At 42.4% G+C, this 24,533-nt stretch overlaps 1 protein-coding gene across 1 annotated transcript; it reads right to left on the reverse strand.

The window, feature by feature from the left end:
- Positions 1-6,941: 6,941 nt before the first annotated feature.
- On the reverse strand, positions 6,942-23,811 carry GTF2A1L (general transcription factor IIA subunit 1 like). The gene is made up of 8 exons (XM_019549340.1): positions 21,928-23,811; positions 21,509-21,623; positions 19,903-19,958; positions 18,493-18,586; positions 16,907-17,508; positions 13,451-13,726; positions 12,368-12,457; positions 6,942-7,381 (listed from the first exon to the last, which is right to left on the reverse strand). The coding sequence occupies exons 2-8, from the start codon at positions 21,603-21,605 to the stop codon at positions 7,274-7,276; spliced, it is 1,323 nt and encodes a 440-aa protein (XP_019404885.1). The 5' UTR covers positions 21,606-21,623; positions 21,928-23,811; the 3' UTR covers positions 6,942-7,273.
- Between the last annotated feature and the right edge of the window lie 722 nt (positions 23,812-24,533).

Here is a 24,533-nt window from a genome sequence, read left to right on the forward strand (position 1 = left end):
ATCATCTTTGTACCTATTTAAAAAAAAACATTAAAAATATTTTTTGGTTACAACTAGCTCAGTGTCTTCTCACCCTAGGGTGCCTTGAGATCCTTTCAAGGGTGCTATGGGGCTCCCCACAATGTTAGCATTGTTGAAGTGTGCAAATGTGATTTACAAGAGAAACCCAGAGATTTTGAATAGGAACCTAGATTGCTTAAAGCATTCTGATTTGTTGTGGTCTTTCTGAGTTTTTTGCAACAGAAAGAGTGCTCTACTATTTTTTTGTCAAAAAATGAATGGAAACCAAGAGCTGTCATTTTCTGAGTGGTGCCCTGAGTCTAAAACAGCTTGAGAACCATCATGCTAGATAGTGAAGTTTTTGGTAAATAACAATTTTTTTTTTTTTTGGAAAGGAAATGTGTAGAGACTACACGTAAGAGGCATGTTCAGATGGGTCTTTCCTTGGAATTTACTCAATTAAGCTTTTATTATCTTATTTACTTTCCAGCCAAACTACTTGCTAATGTTGCTGGCAGAATGCAGGATAAGATAAATTGAAATGCATGTGTTGATGGAAAGCCAGAGTTGCTGAATACTCTACATACAGGTTCATGAGACAAGAAGTTCCCACTAAAATAAGATGACTGAACATGTTTGTGCTTAATGTTATTAAAAAATTAAATAGTTTCAAAACTTTGTAGTCTGTGCGCATGCAACAAATGCTAAATGGTTTATGAGTGGCTCTAAGGAATATGAGATCAGAAGTATTTTCAAATGAAGGGTAGAAATGAGTGGTTGCACTAACTAGTAGGGAAAATTTGATGTAATGGGAATACTTGAGGGCTAGGCTGCACTCTTGCATTAATTGGCTTAGTAGAGCAGACAGTCTACACCTATTTCCTGAGCAGTGAGGACTGTTCTGATTACCATGAACAAGTTTTCATTTCTACTGGTGGAAATCTTTTTGAGAGAGGCAGTGTACAGGCATTCAGTCTGCAGCCACCCCTTTAGACTTCTACCAGATGAGGTTGATCCCAGTCAGAGGAAGGCACAGGGGGCACTGGCTGCTCTACTATTCCTGGTCCCTGTGGGGAGTAGAGCAATGAGGAAAGACTCCCTGTGCCTTCCCATGGGGAATAGGCAGGAGCACCCTTCTCTTCTTTGCTTTCCTCCTTTGATCTCTAGGAAAAGAGGGGAGGCAGCAGCATGGCAAACCCCTCTCCCTACTCCTGAGATCAGAGATCCCACCCTGAGGATCAGGTAGCATGCTTGTCCCACTGTTCCAGTCACCTCTTGGACCAGTTCCCAGTCTGGGGAAGTGGAGGGAGCTTTGCCCTACTACTTCACACCCTTCCTAGACCAGACAGAGATGAGAGTATACAAGCATTCACTCTTGCAAGACATTTTTCTCTTTTAAGGGAGATCCTTCCAGGTTGATACCTGGAAGATCTTTCTTCTGGAAGGCATGCATTTCCCATGGGAGAAATTGAATGGATACTTGTATGCTCATAGCTTATACTGGGGGAGCAACAATTCTCCTGGTAGAAACAATGCCTGCATGTGGCCCTAGTCAAAGAATAAAGAGGAGGTAGGTATGAGCAAGAGCTGTTCTCCAAGTGCTCTGTATTGCTAGCAGTGCTGGGTATAGTCAGACTACCCAGCTTTGTTTGCTGGCCAAAAGGTGGTAGTAAAGGACAACAATAACTAATATCTTCCTTGCCCAAGAAGAGGGGAGCAGAGCAAAATGATACCTGGGAGATGCTCCAAAGTTGACAAATTTTCTAGGGCTATGTAGCTTCCATAGCACCCTTAGCTGAGGGCTGTGCCTAACACCTTTCTTGAACTCACATGTACCACATAAATTGAGGGAAGTCTGTATGTTCCCAGAAAACTGCGCATAAATTGAATTTGCATAAAAGGAACCCAGTTTACAATGTAAGGAATAGGGATACATTCCCACAGTGGTAAGAGAGGGAGGGAGTAAGGCTGGGACTAGGGTAAGGACAGAGGGAGGGATGCAGTGCAAGCTGTTGGCTGCTCCCAGGGCTGCAGCAGGGAGCAAAGTGGAGAGAACCGTCTGTGGGTGTGGGACTAGGGGCATGGCTTTTGCCGCTACATGCACCCCAGGAGCACTGCAAGCTGTGGTGCTCTTCCCAGGGGGTGTGTGCCCCCAGAGCTGTGCACGACATGAGCAGGCTGTCGCTGTAGGTGAGGGCCAGTGGTGGTACTGGGTTCTTCCAAGCACTCAGGGTGCTGGGCAGGGGGCTGCTGCCACCCTGAAATTTGCTATAGCCCCCACAACCTGCCCTTCCAGCACTGCTGCCAAGCACCGGGAAGAGCCCAGTGCCACCACCAGCCCCAGCCAGCAGCAGCAGCCTGCTCTTGTCCTACGTGCAGATCTGGGGGCAAGCGCCCTCCTAAGATGAGCTCGGTGCAGCCCCCTTAGCCTGCAGCCCTCCTGGGATTCGCCCATAGCAGCAAGAGTCATGCCCTGCACCCACTTACAGTTCTCTCTGCTTTGCTCCCTGCTGCAGTCCCAGGTCTCCCCTTGTCCCTACTCACCCCAGCTCCTGCTGCATTAGAGCCAGGAGCAGCTGACAACACCTGCCTATAATATGGCACAGCGCAGCCCTGTTACTAGTGCCTACAGAATTTGGAATCCACTAGTGGCTCCTTCTCAGTGATTCCTGACCAGTTTCCAACTCAGAGTGGTCTCTTATCCTAGATTATATTTTACAGTAAGATTATTTTTGCCTCCTTAGTCCATGTAATACATTCCCAAGTTTTGTGCCAAATAATCCATTACCCTTGCACAGTTAGTTTCCCCATAAGCACAGAAGATCAAGCCTGGGAATGTACTTCCATAGTAGCCTCTTGTAGGCCAATCTCTAGCCTGAGTATCATCTGATCACAGGATCTCACGCCTTGTAGCTATCGCACTCCAAATCTGACAGGGATGCAGCAAATGCATGTATATGATCTGTTGACCTGCCTTCCCAGAGTTGCACTTTACGAAGTATTGATTGGACTGGTAAACTGAGGCCCTTGTATATTAGGAATTGGTTAGCAATGCCTAACCACCCTCACAGTCTTGCATTGAGGAAGGGATATAAAAGCTCTAGCTACTACTCCAACTCTATCAAGGTAGCTTGTCCTTGATGGACTTACTTCTAGATTTACAACTGCCTTATAAGACCAATGTTCAGAACTAAGCATTAAAAGAAATAAGTAGTTCAAGACCTAAACATTACAAGCATATGGGTCATAGTAATTAATATATTTATTAGGCCCTAGAGGCCCCTGACATGTTACACTTAAGATGCAATTAACCAGTTAATGGTATCTTAAGTAGTGACCTGGCCACATGTTCAGTTCAGTTAATGGCATGATAAAACAAGGAATAAAGCCACAAACAAAACATGTGTAATAACTTTGTTGCTTGTTCCTATCACGCCATTAATTGAACGTGTGCCAGTCCCCAGCCTCTGGAGCACACAGGAGCCTTTCAAGACTTCTCTGTGCTTCAGAGGCTAGAAGTGCCCCACACTTGATTGGAGCTCCCAGCCCAGGGAAGCACAGGGAGCCAAGCTTGCTACTCAATGGGGCAGGGGGAGTCTGGGATCAAGCTCCCTCTGCATCAGTAATATGGCACAATGGGATCTGATGCCAGATCCTACTATCATACTTCCTACCCTGCCTGTGTGGCACAGCAGAAGCACAAAAGAAAGTTGGATTGTTGGGATTCCACATCAGATCCCATCACACCTTTATTTTAAGGTCTGTCAGAGGCCTTCAAGTGCTTTTTTCATTTGGGAATAAATTGTGTTGTTTTCTGTTCTCACATAACTTTCAACACAACAGCCAGACTTCTAAAGTACACTAGGCTGGACCTTCCAGTGAGAAGCTATTCCATGGGGCCCAAAAATAGCTACAGACACATGATTAAGACACACAAGATAAAAAAAAGTGGTATTTTATTGAAATGACAAAATCTACTATTTTCTTCCTCAGTCCAAACCTTATAATGATTGTCCTTATAAAAAGGTAAATGCTCCAGTTCTAATGGACACTTTTCACTGCCAGTGAATGACACAGCAGATTGTTGCTTTACTTTGAGTTAAATAACATTTTGGCATTTTTAACATTTTATGAGTTCTAATTAACACTTATGAGTTTTCATAGCTTGGGCTCTAGGCCATTTTTGTACTTGGAAACTTTTCATAAACAGGCATAACAATATCCATGAGCGTGTCAAGTGTGGTTTGAGAATGAAAAAGCGATAGCATAGTGTGAACAAAAGTTGAAAGACCATTTGTTTAACACTCAAGTCAGTATTGCCACCTGATGTATTTCTTGATGCAGAGGATCCAAGGTACCAACGTATAGTACTCAGAGGAGCTGGAAAAATTTTAGACAGACTGAAATTGGTAATGGACCCTGTCGATTAGTGATATATTTCTGAAACTTAACTATCTTTCAAATCCAAATGCAAGTGCTATGCATCTGTCAGACCAGGGAAATCTGCATAAGACCTGTTACATGCCAAAATATATATGTCTCAAGCTCATATGTTGTAACTGATTATTTGTACTTGCACTTTATACTACTTATTGATGGGAATATATCAATTAATTTCTTAGTTTACAGGAACACCTGTGCTTATTGTCTATCCGATAGTCATTGTACCTGGGAATTTTAAACAGTAGGAAGAGTGATATAGAAAACCTGAAGGTAGCAGCTTACCGACTACCCTAAAAAGAAAAGAAATCCACACAATGTAGTATATCATCACATGCAAGCATCAGAATTGTCCAAATCATTTTTTTAATACCTACCATGAAGCATGTCCCTTGGGAAATGACTGCTAGTAAAAAGTTCACACCAGGTTTGCTATACATGAAAAGCATGCTAGTTAAAACGATCTTTAAAGGGTTTCTAGATTAATGCTAAAAATTCCCATTCAAGTTGCTTATTATTCCATCTGTTTCTTAATAAACTTTCCCTCTTTGTGCTAAAATGTTGACATGCTCATCTCCAATACTATTATATGTATCTACAGCAAAGACAGAACTAAAAACAAGTACATGTACTGGGATGAATCCATTATTTATACAGCTGCTTATTTACTTCTCCCCACCACAGCCCTACCTACAATCTGTTTGCTATAATCAAAGATAAAGGGTCAAAAACATTGCGACAGCAACTTGTTCAGAGAAAAAGAAACATACTAGATAGCAAAGATAACTGGTCCAACTACTCCAGCCTGTGCTTTGAATGGCAATTTCTTGACTGAGCACATTGAGAAGAAAAATTCCTGTAGCTAAAAATCCTTGAGTTAAAGGTAACATTGACTGAAATCAAGTTTGCTGTAATTTCCTTATTACACGGTCCTGAGTGATCTCTAATTTGTGGATTAAATACTAGGGAGCTGCTTGTGGTTGTCAAAAGAAAAAACTTCAATAAAATGCACCATTTTAGAAGCCTGTACTAGAATCAATACCAGAGTTTGAACATTAAGATACTTACAATCTCACAACTGACTTCAACTCCATCTCCTACTTCTCTCAGAGGTTAGTATTATCATTCTCTCAAACCTGTATAGCTTCTCAGCCCCTTTGTTTCCTGTCCAAGGCTGGAGATTCTGCCATACACAGTGGCATCTTCAGTGCTGCCTGTACTGTTTCCCCATTTGGATAACAGAATCCTTCCCCTTCTCCACAAGATAATGTATGGCAAGCTAACATAGTGCCCCATACTCCTCTATTCTATTATGACTCCCCTTTTGAATATGTCCACAAAACAAGGCCAAAATTACTCCCTGTACTTGAATTTACTGAACTTAAGATGTTAATTGTACATGAAGTAGAAGGAAACTCCATACAGTAATAGATGGAATACTCACAAGGCAATTAGGAGTCCTTGAGTTTACCTAGACGAACCTACCTTATGGATACATGCACACCTTACCATGCACCAACCTCAGAAAAAAAAACTTGGCACAAGGCTCCACAGACACAAATCACCTCAAGCAAGAGAGTAAAGGTTTACTTAGACAATGAAAGAAGGCATTGGGATATATACATTTATAACTCTTGAAAAGCACTGTAGCTAGAACTGACTGAGAGCACACATGACTGACAAATGGTTATCCACATAATAGACAGGAAAGTTCCACCACAAGATCTTGGAAGGCATACTCTCCATGCCTGTTAGGCAGAAAGCCCATGGGAGAAACAAATGCATGGAACAGGAGTTGGCCAAGAGAAAGCTTCATCTGAGGATGGCTAGGGTAAGAGCACCCCTGTGAATCACTGACTAAGGGACAGTCTTAAGCAAAGGACCTGGAGTGTTTTTGGGAGAGGGATACAAGTCTTCCTCAGCTGGTAGGTTCTATCACCAATTCACATGTGGCTTGTGTACATTTCCTGAAATATGCTTCACTTTCAAGAACAGGAAAGAAAAAAAAATCATTGCTAGAAGTGTGAATGCGATGGCATTTTTATCCCTCACCGTTAGGTGCAGTCAATTTGTATCACTCACAGTTTACTGGCATGTTCAAAATGTAATGGAGTATGTCCAGAAGTCATATGGCTTGGTTAAAGATTAACAATAACTCACTTTTCTTCTAAAAATTACCCTATGCAATAAACTTCAGCATATGTTAGGAATATTTCCCATAGGAGTGTGTGAACTGATGACAGTTCAAGTTTGGTCAACTTCAGGATCTTCTAACCAAGAGTCTAGATTGCATCCTTCCTTCAGCCTAACAGAATACCCTTGCACTTCAGATGCAAATTAAAAATAAAACCACAACAAAAACATGTCAGCATCTCTTAACATCTTTTACAGACATTACCTAATATTAGTTTGGAGCACAGCAGCCTTGTTTTTAAATGCATTATACTAAAGGCATTAGACTTTAACCCATAACAAAGATAGAACTTGAAGATATTTAAAAGTCTATTAGTAACGTAAAGTTTATTGCATGACTCTTCTTTAAGTTACTAGTATATCCAAAACTTCGGTTTTTAATTAAAGCTATTCATTCTGATTATGTCTCCACCAGAAAGAAGCATAAAGAAGTTATGAGAAAACAACACAGCAGAGGCAACAGAACATTGAACGTAGTCAATCCCCATGTATCAGCAAAACAAAACAAACATTAGACTTCTGGTGTTTTATTCAACAAATGCAGTTTTGTTTCCAACTGCAAAAATAATGCAAGTTTAGTATGTCCTCGCAGAAGATCACATAACAAAGAAAATTTTGCCTCATGTATTCCAGTGAGATTTTACCATTCTGCATCTCCAATGGCTTTTGCAAAAACATAGTCTTTACCCCCAAAGCACATTATTCCATCTTTCAAGTAGAACTTCCATTTGTTCTTACTTCGATGAATCTGAAAGAAGGAAAGAAAGTCAATGCCTCCAAAAATACCCACAGTAGAACACAGGCATAGCTACACATAGATCATCCCCAACCAGTGGCCGTCCAACCTCCTCTTGAACACCTCCAGTGACAGAGTCCACAACTTCCCTGGGCAGCTTATTCCACTGCCTCATTATTCTAACAGTGAAGAAGTTTTTCCAGAAATCCAATCTAAAAAACTTATTTGCTGCAGCTTTCAGCCATTAGTCCACATCCTCCTCTCTGCAGCAAGAGAGAAAAGCATGCTTTCCTTCTTTATGGTAGCCCTTCAAGTTTTTGAAGACTGCTAATCATATTCCCTCTTAAGCATATTTTCCATATACTAAGCATGCTTAGTTCCTTCAGCCTCTCCTCATATGTTGTGCCTTCCAAGCCCCAGATCATCTTTGTTGCCTGCCTCTGGACTCTCTCTAACTTCTCCACATCCTTTTTAAGAAGTGGAGCGCAGAACTGCACACAATACTCCAAATGAGGCTGAACCAGTGCCGAGTAGAGGCACAATTTGCCTCCCAAGTCTCGCATCTAAATGCCTCTGTCAATGCATCCCAAAACCGCATTCAACTTTTCTGTGGCTGCACCACACTGTAGACTCCTATTTCGTCTGTGATCCACCAAGACCCCCAAGTCCTTTTCCACACTGCTGCCATCCAGCCTGATGTCCCCCATTTCATATTTGGGTTTTTTAGTATTCTTCCCAAGGTGTAGCACCTTGCATTTGTACACAATGAATTTCATCCTGTTAGCATTAGCCCAACAGTGGGCAAAATACATTCCACAGACCGCATCCGGCCCACCAGGCCATTCTATCCAGCCTGTGAGGCCCCTAAAAAATTTAGAAAATTAATATTTATCTGCCCTGGCTCCTGTCAAAGATGCCAGGCGCCAGGGCAGTAGGACCCAGGCAAAGCCCCAGCAGGCTCCTGCAACAGCAGGGCCATCCCAGCCCCACCCCCGCTCCCTCCCAGCTAGAAGCCCTTGCCTAGCAGGGGCTTCTAGCCTGGGACCATGGGGCTATGCCAGCACAGGAAATTCAGGTGAGAAGTGGGGGTAAGAAGGGGGACTGCAGAGATCGCCCCAGTCCTCTGGGCCCGGCCAGCTCCTGCCGAGCTCCACGGTCCGGCCAGCTCCTGCCGAGCTCCACGGTCCGGCCATGCAGCCGAGAGCCAGTGGGTGGGTGGGAAAGCGGTGGCGGGGAAAGGTGCGGGGGGAGGAGTAGAAGCAAGTGGAAGCACAGGGCCTGTGCCAGTGTCCTAGGGCCAGTGCCAGCGGGGCCCAGAGTGGGGCAGTAGGAGCGCAGGGGTCTGTGGAGACAGGCTGGGCTGCACCAGCAGGGAGAAAGGGGAGCTGACCTGCTCTATACAGCCCCTGCTGGGCAGTACCCCGTGCTCCTGCTGCCCTGCTCTGGGTCCACTGGCACCAGCATGAGCCCTGTGCTCCCACCCAGCTGCTGCTGGCTCCCACTCACTCCTAGTGTCCCCACCCAAGTCCCATGGTACAGGTGGGGAGCAGTGCACAGCCCTAACCCCACACTCACCCGTGGGGAATGAGCTGGTGCTCAGCATGGCAAAAAGTGCACCCCTACCCCCCTTGCAGCCATTGCTTCTTGTTGCAGCCACTTGCAGCCCGCGCGGGGGGCTCTCCACCTCCTGCCTCTCCACCACCTGCAGAGGGGCACTTTTGCCCCACACTGAGCACCAGCTTGTTCCCCAGAAGCACTACTAGGCAACGTTTGCTGCAGCTGCCCACCTGGAGCCTGCGCCACGTTAGGCTGTGGTGCAGCTGCTTCACCACCGCTTCTGTGCTGCGCAGCGGCGGCAGCAGCAGTGACCACATGAAGCAGCTGCACCACAGCCTACTGTGGCACAGGCTCTGGGCAGGCAGCCACAGCAAACACTGCCCAGTGGCGGTGACCACTTTCCTCTACACCAGGCAGCAGCTTCTGCAGAGGCTCAGCCCTGATGGGTGAGCCTGGAGCCAATGTGGGGCCCAGGCTAGCAGCAGCAGCAGCAGCAGCAGGTTACAAGCTGCTGCAGCAGGAAGCACTAGTGCTTTGTCCCTATGCTGAGCACCAGCCCATTCCCCACGGGCGAGCACAGGGTTGGGGCTGCGTACTGCTCCCCACCTGTACTATGGGGCTGGGGCACTGGGAATTAGTGGGAGCCAGCAGCAGCCAGGCAGAAGCATGGGGCCCATGCCAGTGTCCCAGGACCAGTGCCAGCAGGGCCCAGAGCAGGGCGGCAGGAGCGTGGGGTCCCAGCCAGCAGGGGCTCTACGGAGCCAGGCCAGCTCCCCCCCACTCCCTGCTGGTGCAGCCCAGCCCAGTTCCACAGACCCCTGCCAGCCTGCATCCCACTGGTGCCCCCACTGGCACTGGCCCTGGGACATTGGTCCCAAGATAGTGAAGGGGGATAGGGCATCTGTCAAGGGGCAGGGCTACTCATGTGGCCCTCAACAGCTTGCCAAAACTTGGCAAGCAGCCTTCTGCCCAAAATAAATTGCCCATCCCTGCTCTAGCCCAACTTTCCAATCTGTCAAGATCCTTCTGAATTGAATCCTCCAATATGTTCACACTCCTTGCCAGTAGTGGCATCTGCAAACTTGCTCAAGAAGCTTTCTATGCCAGCATCCGAATCATTAATAAAAACAATGAACAGCACCAGGCCCAAGACAGACCTCTCTGGGATTCCACTCAAAAACTTCCTGCTATTCCAACATGGACCCATTAACAATGATCCTTTTCTTGCAGCTACTGAGCCAGTAATCTATCCATCTGATAGTAATTTTATCTAACCCACATTTCTCCAATTTGATTATGAGAAGGTCATGTGGGACCTTGTCAAAAAAATATGCTGAAGTCTAAATGCACTATATCCACAGCATTCCCTTCCTTCATCCACCCAAGGAGTTACTCTGTCAAAGAACTACTTGGGTGGATGAAAGGAATAGGTGGAAGGAAAGAGGTTCTTTCCTTTCTTGTGGGCTTTTAGTTAAGAATCTCTTGGGAAGAGATCCACTTCCTCCTCATTTTAAGGGGAAAAAGCCTTTGTACTTATGTTCAAGAATTCCTGATCTTGCTTACAAAAACACATTATAGAACAGGCAAAACAGAGCAAGCAGGAATAATGCTGAATTCACAGATTGGGAAGAAAATACAAGGAATGAAATATCACATTTAAGTCATGTTCCAAACCACTGCATTCACCTCTCTTGCAGAATATGGTCTATTGATTCCAGAATTCATTGTGTGCTAAAACAGACAATGCAAGGTAATAGTGGAAACTTGCAAGGACACAGCCCAAAAACTAAGGCAACTACAAGAAAATCCCTGAAAAGTGGATTATTCCACACAAAGCAGGTGCACAAAATACACTCATACTTTTAACCACACTGTTCCATCATAAAAGACTTCTTAAAGAGTTCCATACAACAGGTGAAATTCAGATTTGTTTCTTCTTTCAAAATTAAGTAGAAACAAACTTAGACTCCTTGAATTCTCAACCTGAAGGTGTTTTCAAACCCAGGAAACAAAAGCATGTTCTTATGGATATTAGTGACAAAAGCTTTTTTAAGGAGCAGAAGCATGCAAAATGACAGTCACCTCACTTCTATCCTCCCACTACATGTAATAGCTCTGAAAATAATTAGTAGTAGTATTACAAGATAATTAATTCCTTCTGGTTCACAAAAGGAGGTTCTTTGTAATCATTTCTCACTCTGCTATAAAAAAAAAATAATCACTAAAATAGGGCTGACAAGAAAGAGTAACCAATACACCCATCTTGTCAAAAACATTATTTCTTAGTATTAAAAGAAAAAGGAGACAAAAATCACGTGACAGTCCACAGCTCCGAAGCTATAAATTAATTCTCTTCTGAAAACCCTTAAGACTGCTCCCATTTCAAGCTCCACCTCAGTTTAAACAAGTTCCAAGCCAATCTTTCAACACATATACAAATACTTGATTTTAAGGAGAAAGAATCCACTCCCTCAACATTCAAGCACACCGAACATATTATCTTGCCAAGAAACACAAACACAAACACGGTGGCTCAAATTCAGAAGAGTCTTTTATTCAGACTCCAACCTCCTAAGTTCTCAAAAGACTAGCAAATATGGATGCACAACCTGTCATACCTTAAAGAAACCAGATTTAAAGAGCTTGGTTGCTTAACGATTTCTAAAATGCCTATAAAGGAATTTCAAGTTAAACCACCCCTCCAAAAAAGTAAATAAAATAAATATTTAAAAAGTCACTGAAAATTTAGTCCTCCATTTAAAAAAATTGTCAAGGCTGATGCTATCAGTGTTTCGTTATAAAAGGACATTCAATTTTTGGTTTGACAATTTGAATTTCAAGAATGCAAAAACCAAAAATTGGAGTTTAGTTTGACTTCCAACAGCTCAAAAGAGTCTTTATTTTAATTAGTCTAGGAGGGGTTATTTGTCTTCATTAAGAACTAATTGCTTAGCTTACTTGAAAAGCTAAATTTACGATGACTGTCTTTAAAACCCTCTTCTAATGAAGACAGTACCACATGATAAGGAAGCACACAGTCTCATTCTATTTTCTACCCAAAGGCCTGAATTAATGATTAACTTGATTCCTGAAATGTCTTATTGAAGTCAATGGGATTATTCACATCACAAGAAGTTAAACATATCCACATAGGTGTTTGCAGAACTGACAACTTTGTACTTCATTATGCAAAATTCAAAACGCTTTTGTTCTTCAAGAGTTTCCTGTGAAAGATTCTCTTTTTTAAAGTAAGCGAGTTACCAGAGCTGAAATAGTCTCCTTCCATTTGTTGTGCATCTTAGCCAACATTTGATTTTTTTTCTTTTATTTTAGGATTGGAAAAACCTGGATAGTTTCAGCCTGCAATTCAACTAGAAATAGTCAGTCTGTTGTTTAAACCACCTGTAATATTTGAGGAACAAACAGGATTACATACTGTACCTTATCATACTGACAAACTATTACATTGTCTGTATCGAACAAATCTGGGGTGTCCTGCTCACTGACATCATCACCAGAATTTAAAGGATCCTAGAAAGTAAAAGTCACCATGTTAAACAACACTAGCTGCTTTTTTAAAAAGAGTCCAAATAGAGGCTAACGAAAATAAGAGTTATGAAAAATGTTCCCTCCCAAAAAAACAGAAATCTAGAAACAAAAGATCACTTTGCTCAAGACACTTCTATTAAGCATGAGATTCTTTTTTAAAACAATTAAAGTATCTTAACAGGATTCTATTACTGAGAATGACTCTCACTGAAGCCAGTGATTCTCAACCAAGCTGCTGTAGCACCCTGGGGTGCCCTTAGCGCCTTTCAGGGTACCACATGGTGCCTACCAACATTAAACACTGTTAGGTGTACAAACACAATTCACAAAACAAAACCAGAGAGTTCAGATAGGAACAGGAATTCATAGCATTAAGAACATTCAGACCCATTGTGGTCTTCCCAAGTTCTTTGCAACAGAAGTACTGCTCTATTACTTTTCTGTAGTCGGAAACCAAGTGAGTGAAAAGTAAGAGCTGGCATTTTCTGAGGGGTGCCTCAAGTCTAAAAAAGGTTGAGATCCTCTGTTCTAATGTGATGAGTAAAATAATCATGACACATTTAACAGCAACGGAGATGCTCAACCACTTGTCCCTTGAGAAACAAAAAAAGATAACCTGTGGTACCCACTGCCCTGAATAGTGCTGTACAGGACGAGAAAAAGGATGAAATTCTGATCCTAAGCAAATAAAAAAGCCCTCCTCTATTTCAGTGGGTCCAGGATTTCATTGTAGATTCAAAACTTTCTTAATTAAAAGCATTTAAGTCCCCCAACAACCAATAGCAGCTCTCCTAATCATTTACACTCCACCCACAGGCCATCAAGCTACCCCTAGTCTAGGGCATCCTCCTCTGAAAATAAGTTCACAACATATTCAACTATACAATCCACTCAACCTACTAACGGAGATGCTGGATCTTAGTAAGTCAAGACTGTATGCAAGTACATTACTCAGCCTTGCTAAAAGCCAATTACCTCTTCAATTATGTCTACTGGGGGCTCTTCAGTATCACTACTGCTGCTGGATTCACTGTTTGAAATACTGTCACCATCTTCCTCATCATCATCCAGTACTTTCAGATCCTCCGAGTCAATAATGCCAATGAATTCATTTTCTTCCACATTTCTCGGGCTTTCTATTTCTTCTTTAGGAGAAACATCACCCGTCCCATCTAGCTGAATGATTCCTTCAAGGTCACTGCAGACCTGCTCTGTCCGTATCTCAGAGTCTATCTGCATGGTAGGTTCCATCTGAAAGGAATGAAAAAGTTCAGTAACAGCAAAAAAACCCAGAGATCGGCAATTCCCTTTGCTCTCTGAGGAATCTGAACTTCTAGCCACTCTATTTGGGTACTTGCACAGAAGCTTGGATACCATTTTCAAATGTTATTGCATTAGAAGCAAAGTTTTCTTTAAAATAAAGCAACAGACATTGGAGTTGATCCACAGCTGAAACAGGCCACAAAATGGAACCGTCTAACTAGTTTTAAAAACTGAATTAGAGGGAGGAAGAGAATGAGAGGAGGAAGAAATCCAGAAGGTGTTCCCTAATATGTTCTGGGTCTATCAAAATTGTTTTGTTTGGCTAAACTAAGGTGTAATGAAAGTATTAGAGTTTTAATATTGTAAAGACTAGAGAAAATATATATCTTTTTAAAACAGATTTAAAAAAAAAAATCTGAAATCCCAAAACAAAAAGGTATTATTTAAAAAAAAAAAAAAAAAAATTTTAAAAAGGCTCGCCGTTGATCACACTAATTTAAGATGCCCCATTCAAATTAAAGTATTAAGCCTTCCTGGGCCACATACACACCAAGGCACAATGAAGCATTTATTTCTTTTCAGTCCTTCTTAAGTAGTCTTTCCAACCATTCTAAGCTATACTACTCTCAAAGCCAGGATGCATCTAGCACTGGCCAATTAATACAGAACTCTCCATTTAGACTCATTTGTAACATTAATGAAAATTTCCCTTGACTACACTCTCATTCCAAACATTGTTTCAACTTTGTATTTACCTCATCGTGGAACATAACCAATGCTACGTGGTTTTTCTGATCAAATCGGAATTAAACTGCATCCCGTTTTGGGCGCCGCACTTCAAGAGGGATGTGGACAACCTCAAGAGGGTTCAGAGGAAGGCCACTCATATGGTTAGGGGCCTGCAGGTAAGACCCTACAAGGAGCGACTGAGGGTCCTGGATCTCTTCAGGCTCCGCAAGAGGTGGCTGAGAGGGGATCTTGTGGCTGCCTACACATTCATTTGGGGAGGGGAGGTGGGGGGGAGAAATAGTAGATGCTCCATTTACCAGAGCACCCCTTGGAGTAACTAGGAACAATGGCCACAAACTGACAGAGAACAGATTCAAGTTAGACATCAGGAACAATTTCTTTACTGTAAGGGTGGCCAGAATCTGGAATGGGCTTCCAAGGGAGGTGGTGCTCTTGCTTACCTTGGGAGTCTTTAAGATGAGGCTAGACATGCACCTAGCTAGGAACCCCAGCACTCTTTCCTGCCCAGGGCAGGGGGTCAGATTCGATGATCTGCTAAGGTCCCTTCCAACCCAAACATCTATGAATCTATAAACAGAACCCTAGTATTTACGAAGATGTCTGCAATCAATCCATGGGATGAAACAAATAAGATAAATTTAAGCAAGCCACAATTTATTTGTGGAACATCCGTAGGCAAAAAAAACACAACACAATATTACAATTACCCATATCATGTTACTTGCACAGCCTAAGTTGAATCTTCTTTTTTTCTTAAAAAAAAAGAAGAGACAGTTCCATCAACATGCACCACAGTAAAACTTGAGGATCCTTCATGTGAGTAGAGTCTGACAAACTCCACGAGGACTAGAAGTTAATATTCAAAAGGCAAATTTTCTTGCAAGCTGACCTGTGATGTCAAGATCATAACAATCTAACACTTCAATAAAGTAACATTAGTATATAATTAGACTTTGAATATAGGGTTTCAGGCAAACACTTGTTAAAAACTTTTAAAATAATACGAAATTCATGGAAACACGTAGGGCAATGCTTAGTCTCTACAATCCAAATACTTCAAGAATGTTTGCCTGTGGCTAAAAAACAGAATGTGGAAATAAATAGCCCATTCTGTTGCTTATAGGGAGCAAAGTGTGATTTATATCACTTTCTAAAAAGAATTAGATTTTTTAAATTTTCCTTTAAAAAAAAAAATGCAGAGGAGTTCTTAGTAATAGGAAACGTTTTTGACAATGCTCTTTTAAATATGCTGTGTTGACTAATAAGTTATTCTGTGCTACAAAAGACCAACCCAGAACAACTCAATTAGTTTAGTGATTAGGAATATAAAAGACCGTAAGCAGATCAGTGACAAGACATACAGTACTAGTAGGTGGTCTCTTGCAATGTTTGAACAACTGATTTAGCAGTTCACCGTATGATTTCACATGGCATTTTTATACGCATTCGAAACCAGCAGTCCTATAGAATTTGCTCGCTCATCTGCTTATCTTAAAAGCAGAAGTACGCAAAAGAACCCGACAGTATCAGTAAGAATTTTGTGATGAGCATCTACCCGTTCTTCCTCAAACGAAAAAACTTGAAGTACAAGATGCACATAAATCATGCAAGTCTAGAGAAATATGAAATTGTTTTGTAAGGGTTCTCTTGAGAGCAGCCAACTGCACCAAAGGTCATACTCTGTTAGTTATGAGCCTGACACAAGTAGCCAAGCATCGTGGAAGTTTGGCAGTTTCCTAGTGACAGCAGTATAGCTAGCACTGCAGTTTGCATATCTCTACAAAACTAAAATATATTCCTAAACATGCCAGCAATCAGTTCTTCAGACAACTACCATATTTACTTGAATCCAAGACATGGGTTTCCCCACCATTCAGCATGGGTTGGGGGGACCCCCTTGTCTTAGATTCAAGTCCAGACAAGGCAAGCAGCTGCTGCAAGTCCAGATGGGGCCAGGATGATTCATGAAGCCGGTGGAAAGGGGAGGTCATGGAGCAAAGGGAGCACAAGGAAAGAGGCAAGAGGATAAGTGATGTGCAGAACAACGGGAATGAAGAGTAAAGGGGTAGACAGCGGGGACAGCTGTATTGCTACAGCTTCCGCAAGGAAGAAGGAAGGGGGAAGGGGCAAAGAGGCATGCTGCCTACCCCACAGCCCTTGGTTTCCCTGACACTACTTTGCTTTCCCTCTGGCAGGGGGGGAAATAAGGGGGTATGAATTAAAGATGACCCTTCATTAGATTCTGGACATGAAAAATTAAAAACAAAAACAATTATGATTTTCCATGTCTAGAAACTAATAACTGGGGAGTCATCTTAAAATATGAAGTCACTGTGGATTTGGGTAAATGTGGTATCTACTTCAGTCAACTATAAAGAATTTTCACAAAGTTGTAATTCATTCAATAAGAGGTCATACCTCTTCAATGCTGGAAATGTTGTCCTGATCTTTTAGAAGGGGGTTATCATCCAAGCCATTACCCATAATAATCAGCTCAATGATATCATCAGACACCTGCGGTTGCACTGAATCCTGGCACAACGAAGATACCGGCCCTTCCATATCCTGAGGTATGGGAAATGTGTTGTCTGCCACCAGTTCAGTAGTAGAATCCACTTCAGGGGATTCTGAAGTAAACACAGCTGTGTGCAGATCAGAGTTGGGAGATTTTTCCATTGAGCTTGCCTGCTGATTTAACATGGTGTTAGCTGTAACTTGCTGCTGACTCTGAGGAGGCTGCTGTTCCAAAGTAGCATTTGCAGAATTTTCTAGTTGTTTCCTTTCTACCGTGCCTTGCTGCAGAACAGTGGTCTGTTGGAGTGGGATGTCTTGGGTCTGCACTTTTTCAGCAGCTGCTTGAACAGAAGATGTGTTCAGCTGTGCAACACTGGTAATATTGGCCTGCAAGACTGAAGACTGCCCAAGTTGCTGAAAGATTTGCTGAATAGGATGCTGCAGAATACTTGCACCTCCTGGGGCCTGTGTAACCATAACCGGCATATTTACTTTATAGATTTGGCCTACAAAAGAAAAGCATTAAATTGCGTTGTTAAAGTTCTCTGTCACGAGTTAAGCTGATGACCACCTGCTTGCTAGAATTCAGACACCAAAACCACTCCTGGTTTCATTTAATCCTGCAACTGGAAGACCCAGACTGCTTATAGCAGGGACACCTGGGCTACTTGCACTGCATATGTGACTGGAAGACTCAGGGCAGCCAGAGCATCTGGGCCGCTCATTCTGCCTGTATTCCAGAGAAGAGCTAGAGAACTGGACTGCTCACATAGCAAGAGGAAGTGGCTGGCACATCATATGCACCCCCCCCTTTTCCAAGTTGGATAACCTAGCTGTAAAGGATCAGGTCTTATTCATTACTCCATGCTGTAGCAAGCTCAAACTAGACAGAGAACAGAAAGAAAATCATCTCTTTTAAATGACCTATACTCCATGGCCACATCCAGGTGAGTGTGGCTGTGCAGTATGAGATGCCACACACTGCACATTCAGCTGTTTTCCACACTGCAAGGTAGCAGCATAGAAGGTTTTTTAACCCCTGCAAACCTAGGGGTCAAAAAAGAAAAAAAAAAGGCCCAAAAAAAACCCCAACCCTGCACAAAAGAAAGTGGGCTCAAAACTCTGGTTTTGAGCCTGGCCAGCCAGAGCCATACTTCAGCTGCCAGCCAGGCTCCAAGTAACAGGATGGCTGCTACTGCAGCCTCAGGAGGCCCCCAGAACACCAGGTAAGGCTGCTAGGCCAGCACAGTGCTGGCCCCAGTCTCTCCTACCCCATCTGGGGTAGTATGCCACGCACCAGGGACAACTAGCAGTGGCACAAGGTGCCCTGCTGCTAGTTGTCCCTGGGGAACCAAATGTCCATGCTCATGTGTGCACACTACCTACTTGGGTATCCACTATACTTCCCATACAGTTGCTGCAGTCTTCTAATCCTTGTATACAGTAAATATGCTATCACTAAGGGTTAAGACAGCCTTTTATCACCTTACCAGAAGCAGTCTGTAGTGTCACTCCTGCTGGGACATGGATAGGATATGCAATGCCCGAAGGGAGAGTGAGAGTTGCACTGGCTCGTGAAGCACCCTAACAGACAGTGAAGAGGGAAGTCCAGTTATATTGCGTACTGTCTCAAAGGTGACTTGGGGGGTGGGGGGGCACTTGTCCCCCCTGAGACTGGCCCCCAACTCAGCACTGCTCAGGACAGGGCAGTATTTTTGCTGCACGGGCCAGCAGTGTGTTGAAGGGGGCACTAAGCCACAGCACAGAAGTGTAGAAGTAGGTATGAGCCTGCCCCCAGGCCCACCCACAGCTCAGGAGGCAGCAGTCACCCCTGCTCTGTCTTGAGGCCAAGTCATACCTAACAATATGCATCTACAGAGATCCCACTTATGGCTTTCTCCATTCTCTCTCTCTGTTGAAAAGCTGAGTTGGTCTTTAAGAGACATGCCATCTTCAGCATGTTGTCTTGAAGTATTGCAACAATAAGACTTGTCCTGGGGACTTCCACTGCTCCAGTGCTATCAAACGTATGCCCCTTGCCTTTCTAGCTCATACTGGATCTCCAAGTGTGATGGACTGAAATTGAGGATTTCCAACAACACAAGCACCAGAACCAACAATACCCAGTACTAAGAGCCTCAGCACAACTCAGTTGCACATAATATAGGGACCTATCTGTATTGCACTGGAAGTTTGCAGTGCAGTGGCACCTTTAAATCTTATTCTTAGTCATGTGTTCCTGCTGCTGAGTGGCTGAGAGACAATTAACACCACAGTTTTTGCCTCTTGGGCACACATTACAAGGCAGCTGCACCACCACCCGAGTAAGCATGCCACCTCTACCCACACAGACCCACCCACCCACTAACAACTGAGCCTCCCAAAGCAGACCCTCCTTTTTGAAGCAATGGACACACAGTTGCTCACTTTAAAACTAGGAGTCATCACTTCTCCTGCCCTTCCCAACTGTGTTGCTGTTAGAGCAATCAAATATCTACCCCCACTTTCCCCCTTAGATATAGTTTGTGGCATTGGAGCCATCATTTTGAAGACTCAGACATCACTATATCACTGATATTTGGAAGGTTTTCATCACAGCCATAAAGGCTAAAAACCTTTTTAAATAAAAGCTTAGATTCTGCAGATGTTGCTAACACTCTCCCAGCAAAGACTCCTACCCTCTTGTCTACCATATGTCACACAGTACATGAAAGAAATTGTCAAGAGATATGCTATTAGGCAGACAAAATTGCCCAGGTGTTGTCCTAGAGCATCAAGATATTGAAAATCTTCCATTTCCACCTCCCACAAAGTACTTCAACAAATGAAAAACTTAACTGTATCATGTAGAGTGTTCAATATTGTCAAGGCAGAAATAAAATAGTATTAAAGCTACATACCAAGTCTGCTGTTGTGAAGTGCTGAATACCTCTGCCAGCAGGGATAACTAAAGATGCTAAGCAGAAATAAAAACTGCATTATAAAAAACAAAAAGAGGCATTGAAATAAGCACCTTTGACAATTATTCAACCATTTCCTGCTGACTGTAGTTTCTACTAACGTACACTTCCCCCAAAATTGAGAGGGGTTCTTCATAGCCTGTAGCAGACAAATGCATTCCTTAGGTTAAAAAAAGGATAACATTGTTGAATGCACTTTCCTTTATTTAGCTTCTCAGCAAGTCTATGCTGTACTTTGCAAATGCATAAATCTGGAATATTTATAACTGTATTTTACCAACTACTGTGCTTCACAAGACCTTGTTGTGTTAAGCAGATTGAAGAGTTAAATGAAGAGTTTTTTTCAAAGTGAGATGCACTACAGAAATTAAATTTGGCATTTCTATTTATTACACCACCTACAGGGACAGATGTGCAATGCTACCATTTTAAACAAAGCTGAGAACATATATCTCAAGCGTACTGCCTTGTCAACATCAGGAACATTTGTGAGCAATTTTCTGCACCAGTGCAGCTCCAAGGGTGCCAACAGCAGAAGCTGTAGGATGGGATTTTCAAAAGCACTCAGCATTGCCTTAACTGTTCCCAAAGAAGTCAGTGACAAAACTCTCTGGCTTAAATGAGAGCAGAATTAGCAAAACTAATCTGACCGCTTTTGAAAATACCAATCAGAGCACCCATTTATTTTCCCCCTTTAAGAACTCATGTTACTTGTAACGGACCCTAGGTATTGCCTAATCCTACAAAAGCAACTGTGGGTAACACAACCAGGCTCATTAAAAATGAAGCCTCCAACAGTGAGCAGTCTACAAGTCTATTCCCTTTAACCAAAGGGATAAAAACAACATCTGTACCTTTCTATATTTAGGATTATAGCCAAAAACATTACACTAAAAGAACATCAAAATGGAAAAGTCATGATTTCTTGTTCGTTCTCTGGGGAATCTGAACTTCTAGCCATTCTATTTGGGTACTTGCACAGAAGCTTGGATATCATTTTCAAATCGTCTTCAAATGTTATTGCATTAGAAGCAAAGTTTTCTTTAAAATAAAGCAGCAGACATTGGAGCTGATCCACAGCTGAAACAGGCCACAAAATGGAACCATCTAATTGACCTTGAACATCGACTTTAACTACTTGATGGAATACTACTTCCTCCTCCCACCCTTCTCTACGCCTTCACACTGGGAGACTCCTCAAGTGCTGATGAAGGTGCTTTACATCCCCTTTGCGCTGCCAGCATAGGGCAAAGACATTGCCCTACTAACAGCAGCTTTGTTATATATGAAGCACTTCTCTTTTAATTGAGTTATTCAACACTGGAAGAATTAAAAACAACCCTCCACCCTCGACACACACACACCTATCCACATTTTTATAAGTACAATTTGTAAGATGATGCATCACATTTCTAGACTAAAGAAGAGTACCATGTAACTCTAGATTTATAGCAACGTTAGAGCCAAAGCTAGCTTAGCATCCATATTTCAACTGAAAACACAGAACTTAAAATTATCTCTTTTCTCCTCACAAACAAGATCCAACCTGTTGATGTCTGCAGTGTGCGATGGAAGCCAGGTGGGAACTGTAGGGTAAATTGGGGTGAATGTCTGAAGAAGCCTTCTGTCGCTTTAGACTGCATCACCTTGGTTTCCCACAGCTGTGAGAAAGCAGTTAAGAGAATTATTCAAGTCACCATAACCTGTAACTACAGTTAAAGAGTCTCCAGATATTCTTAACCTCCTAGCAGGATCCCATGCTATCTGAATAGGGGAATCAAAGAAACAACAACAAGCAAAAATGATACCAGACTGATTCACAGCAGTCCAATTCACCCTTCTGAGCCCAGATGCAGTTCCCATTTAATTAAAAAGAAGTTGCCCATATTCTTGGGTGAGGGACAATGTTCAGAGGAATAAAAGCATTTGGAGCAAAGTCAAAAAAGCCACCATCATCCAACAAACCTGCTTCAAGTCTTTTAGAACCTGTTCCTCAACACCTTCTTCTGCAAAGAGATCCCGAACACCTTCGATCACATCTTCAATCACTGATCTGTACAGTTTGGGCTGTAAAATGCAGTTAAGGGTATTTAAGCTCTAGCCTGCTATTTGCTATAGCTCCAAGTGAAACAGACTTTCCAAGGCAACATGAGTCATCATAAAGTGCGCAGGATGCAGGGCTCAGTATCATTGGTTGTTAAAGGTTATGGCCATTTCAATGATTGGGGAAAACAAAGGCCAGACCATGGTTCTTCCACTGAATCTACATACCCTGTGTATATTTACAGCTCTATAAAATTAAAAACTAAATTTGGATCTTTGCTTTTAAGTTTGTTTCTCTAATTCGTGGTTATTTTACATTAACATCGTACAAAACTATTAAAGGAGCCCTGGCTAAAGCCACAACCAGCAACCTGGGAAGAAACTTACATGTAAATGTAAATTGGGAAAAAAAAAAAGTTTTAGTTTGTCAAAACTAGAATTGAGCAGTCTCAATCTGAACCAAAGAGAAATCACAGAGATTGCTTCTTCATTGTTATGACTGCAGTAAATACTTTACTTGTTTAGCTGCATAATAGTACAACTGTGTTGCTAAAATAAATCAGTTACTAAAATGAAAAGAAAGTACATTAGAAAAACCTGAACTAGCTCCAGAAGCAACTGCATTTAAGTCAATGGAGCGGACCAGTTTAATCGACCAGATTCAGATGACCCAAGTAGTTTATTCCCCACTCTGCACAAGACAGTAGCTTCTTTCTTTAGACTTAAATAAGCAGTCAGACCTGCAGATATGAAGAGTGAATAAGAAGACTTCAGAAGAGCTCTGGGGTTCACATAGCAAAAATTGGATTGCAAGACAAGGGCTGCTTTAGTCAGAAAAAGAATCACTACAACATACACCACATCACCTTGTTCTAACAGTAGGCTAGCATCTGAAATTGCCATTTCTAGCCAAACATAGCAGTATTAGCATACTGGGATTTTCATATTCTTCATTTTAACAAGCAAATATATCCTCAATTTAAAAAAATAAACCTACATTATTATTGCAAAATAAATATGCTGCGCTTGGAAGTTATTTAGGTTTTAAACAGCCTAGAGGGCATGAAGATGTTATGAAGTAACTAATAAAAGCAATCAGGGCAAGGGTACTGTTATCTCACATTAAGACAGTTATGTGCTCTTTCTTACATAAAACTAAAAATCTTGGAAAAATTCCCAGACACATTTCAATACATTAGCTGAGAAAGGGAGAGTCAAGTCTTGCAATTTTTTTTATTATAATTGTGCAATTGGCCCACATATCAAATGTCTGGCTTCCAGGGCCAATTCAAAATAGACACTTTAAATCCTCCTAAAACAATTTGCTTTCAACTAACCAAGTTATTGCTTTAGCATGTACAATCATACAAAAAGCATTTTCTTATATACCCTACCATACCAGAATCCTGAACTCCAACCCCAGAAGTCCAGCACTAGATACTTACAAGAGCAAGATGACTAAAAAATATATATATATATCCAAGGATGATTTTTCTCCCATAGAAAAACTTTCACTCCCATCCCCACACCTATCACAATAAGACCAGATCTCCAACTGCCCCAGCATTCTGAAATGAAGAGATTTCAGCTTTCCTGAAAAATCTGTAATGGGGGAAGTGACAAGGTAGGGAAGGTGACTTAAGAAGGGGGGTGGAAAAGTAAGGGTAAAATTATTAATTGCTCAGATACTAAGCCAGCAGAGATGTCATTTCTTATTTATGACATGCACAAGAGAGTGATTTTCAACCAAGGTGCCACAGAAATGCCTACTCTGCTAAAGTGGTGCATCTTTCATCTGTTGTGAGCCAAGATTTTTTTTTGAAATTTTTTTGTTACAAGTCAAATTAGCCAGATCAGTTCTGAATCCTTTCAGTCAATCAAAAACCACATGTGGCCCTACTACCAGCAAGTAAGCTCTACCCCAGGCTTCAGGTACTTCCAAATCTATTGGCAGACATCCTACATGCAGTTTGGATGCCCACGAATTTCACTTGCCCTCAGCCAGAGGCCACAGGAGCAAGCTAGGGAGGAGTCGCCCACTTCCATAAAGCTGGCGTATAGCCTAGATCCTCCCACTAGAAGCTGGCCAGTGGGAAGATAACTATGAGGCTCTCGTAGGGAGTCCTGTTTGCATTTGGATCAGGGTGAACCCTCCACTACATAATGCCATTTTAAATCCATCTTGGCTTGGGTATCAGACCAGTGCAACAAATTTTTATTAGTAAATGTTTAGGATTGGGAACCCAAAAAGAAAGATGACAAAGCCGGTAAAGAAATCCAGATTGCCCGAGCAAGGGACTAACAATAGAGGGATGGGGGTGAGGAGGGGAACACAACAAGGTTACAGGAGATGCAACACTTAATTCTTAGCCCACAAGAGGCTGAGTTGTGAGCTGAGTTCTCCGATTTTTACATGTCCCTGTGGCATGCAATTTTTTTTTTTTTTTTTTTTTTAAAGCATTAAAAATTACCCTTTTGGTTACAACTAGCTCAACGTCTTCTCAACCAGGGTGCTGAGGCACCCAGGG

The sequence above is a fragment of the Crocodylus porosus genome, unplaced genomic scaffold, assembly GCF_001723895.1.
Source record: "Crocodylus porosus isolate Cpor-Errol unplaced genomic scaffold, CroPor_comp1, whole genome shotgun sequence".
Lineage (NCBI taxonomy): Eukaryota > Metazoa > Chordata > Crocodylia > Crocodylidae > Crocodylus > Crocodylus porosus.

Excerpts from the sequence above, each read along its gene's own strand:
- GTF2A1L (XM_019549340.1), bottom strand. The coding sequence starts at position 21,605 with ATGCAGTCTAAAGCGACAGAAGGCTTCTTCAGACATTCACCCCAATTT. Across the intron at positions 19,959-21,508 it reads CACACTGCAGACATCAACAG|CATCTTTAGTTATCCCTGCT; the intron begins GTTGGATCTTGT and ends ATTTCTGCTTAG. Across the intron at positions 12,458-13,450 it reads CAGTAGACATAATTGAAGAG|GATCCTTTAAATTCTGGTGA; the intron begins GTAATTGGCTTT and ends TTTACTTTCTAG.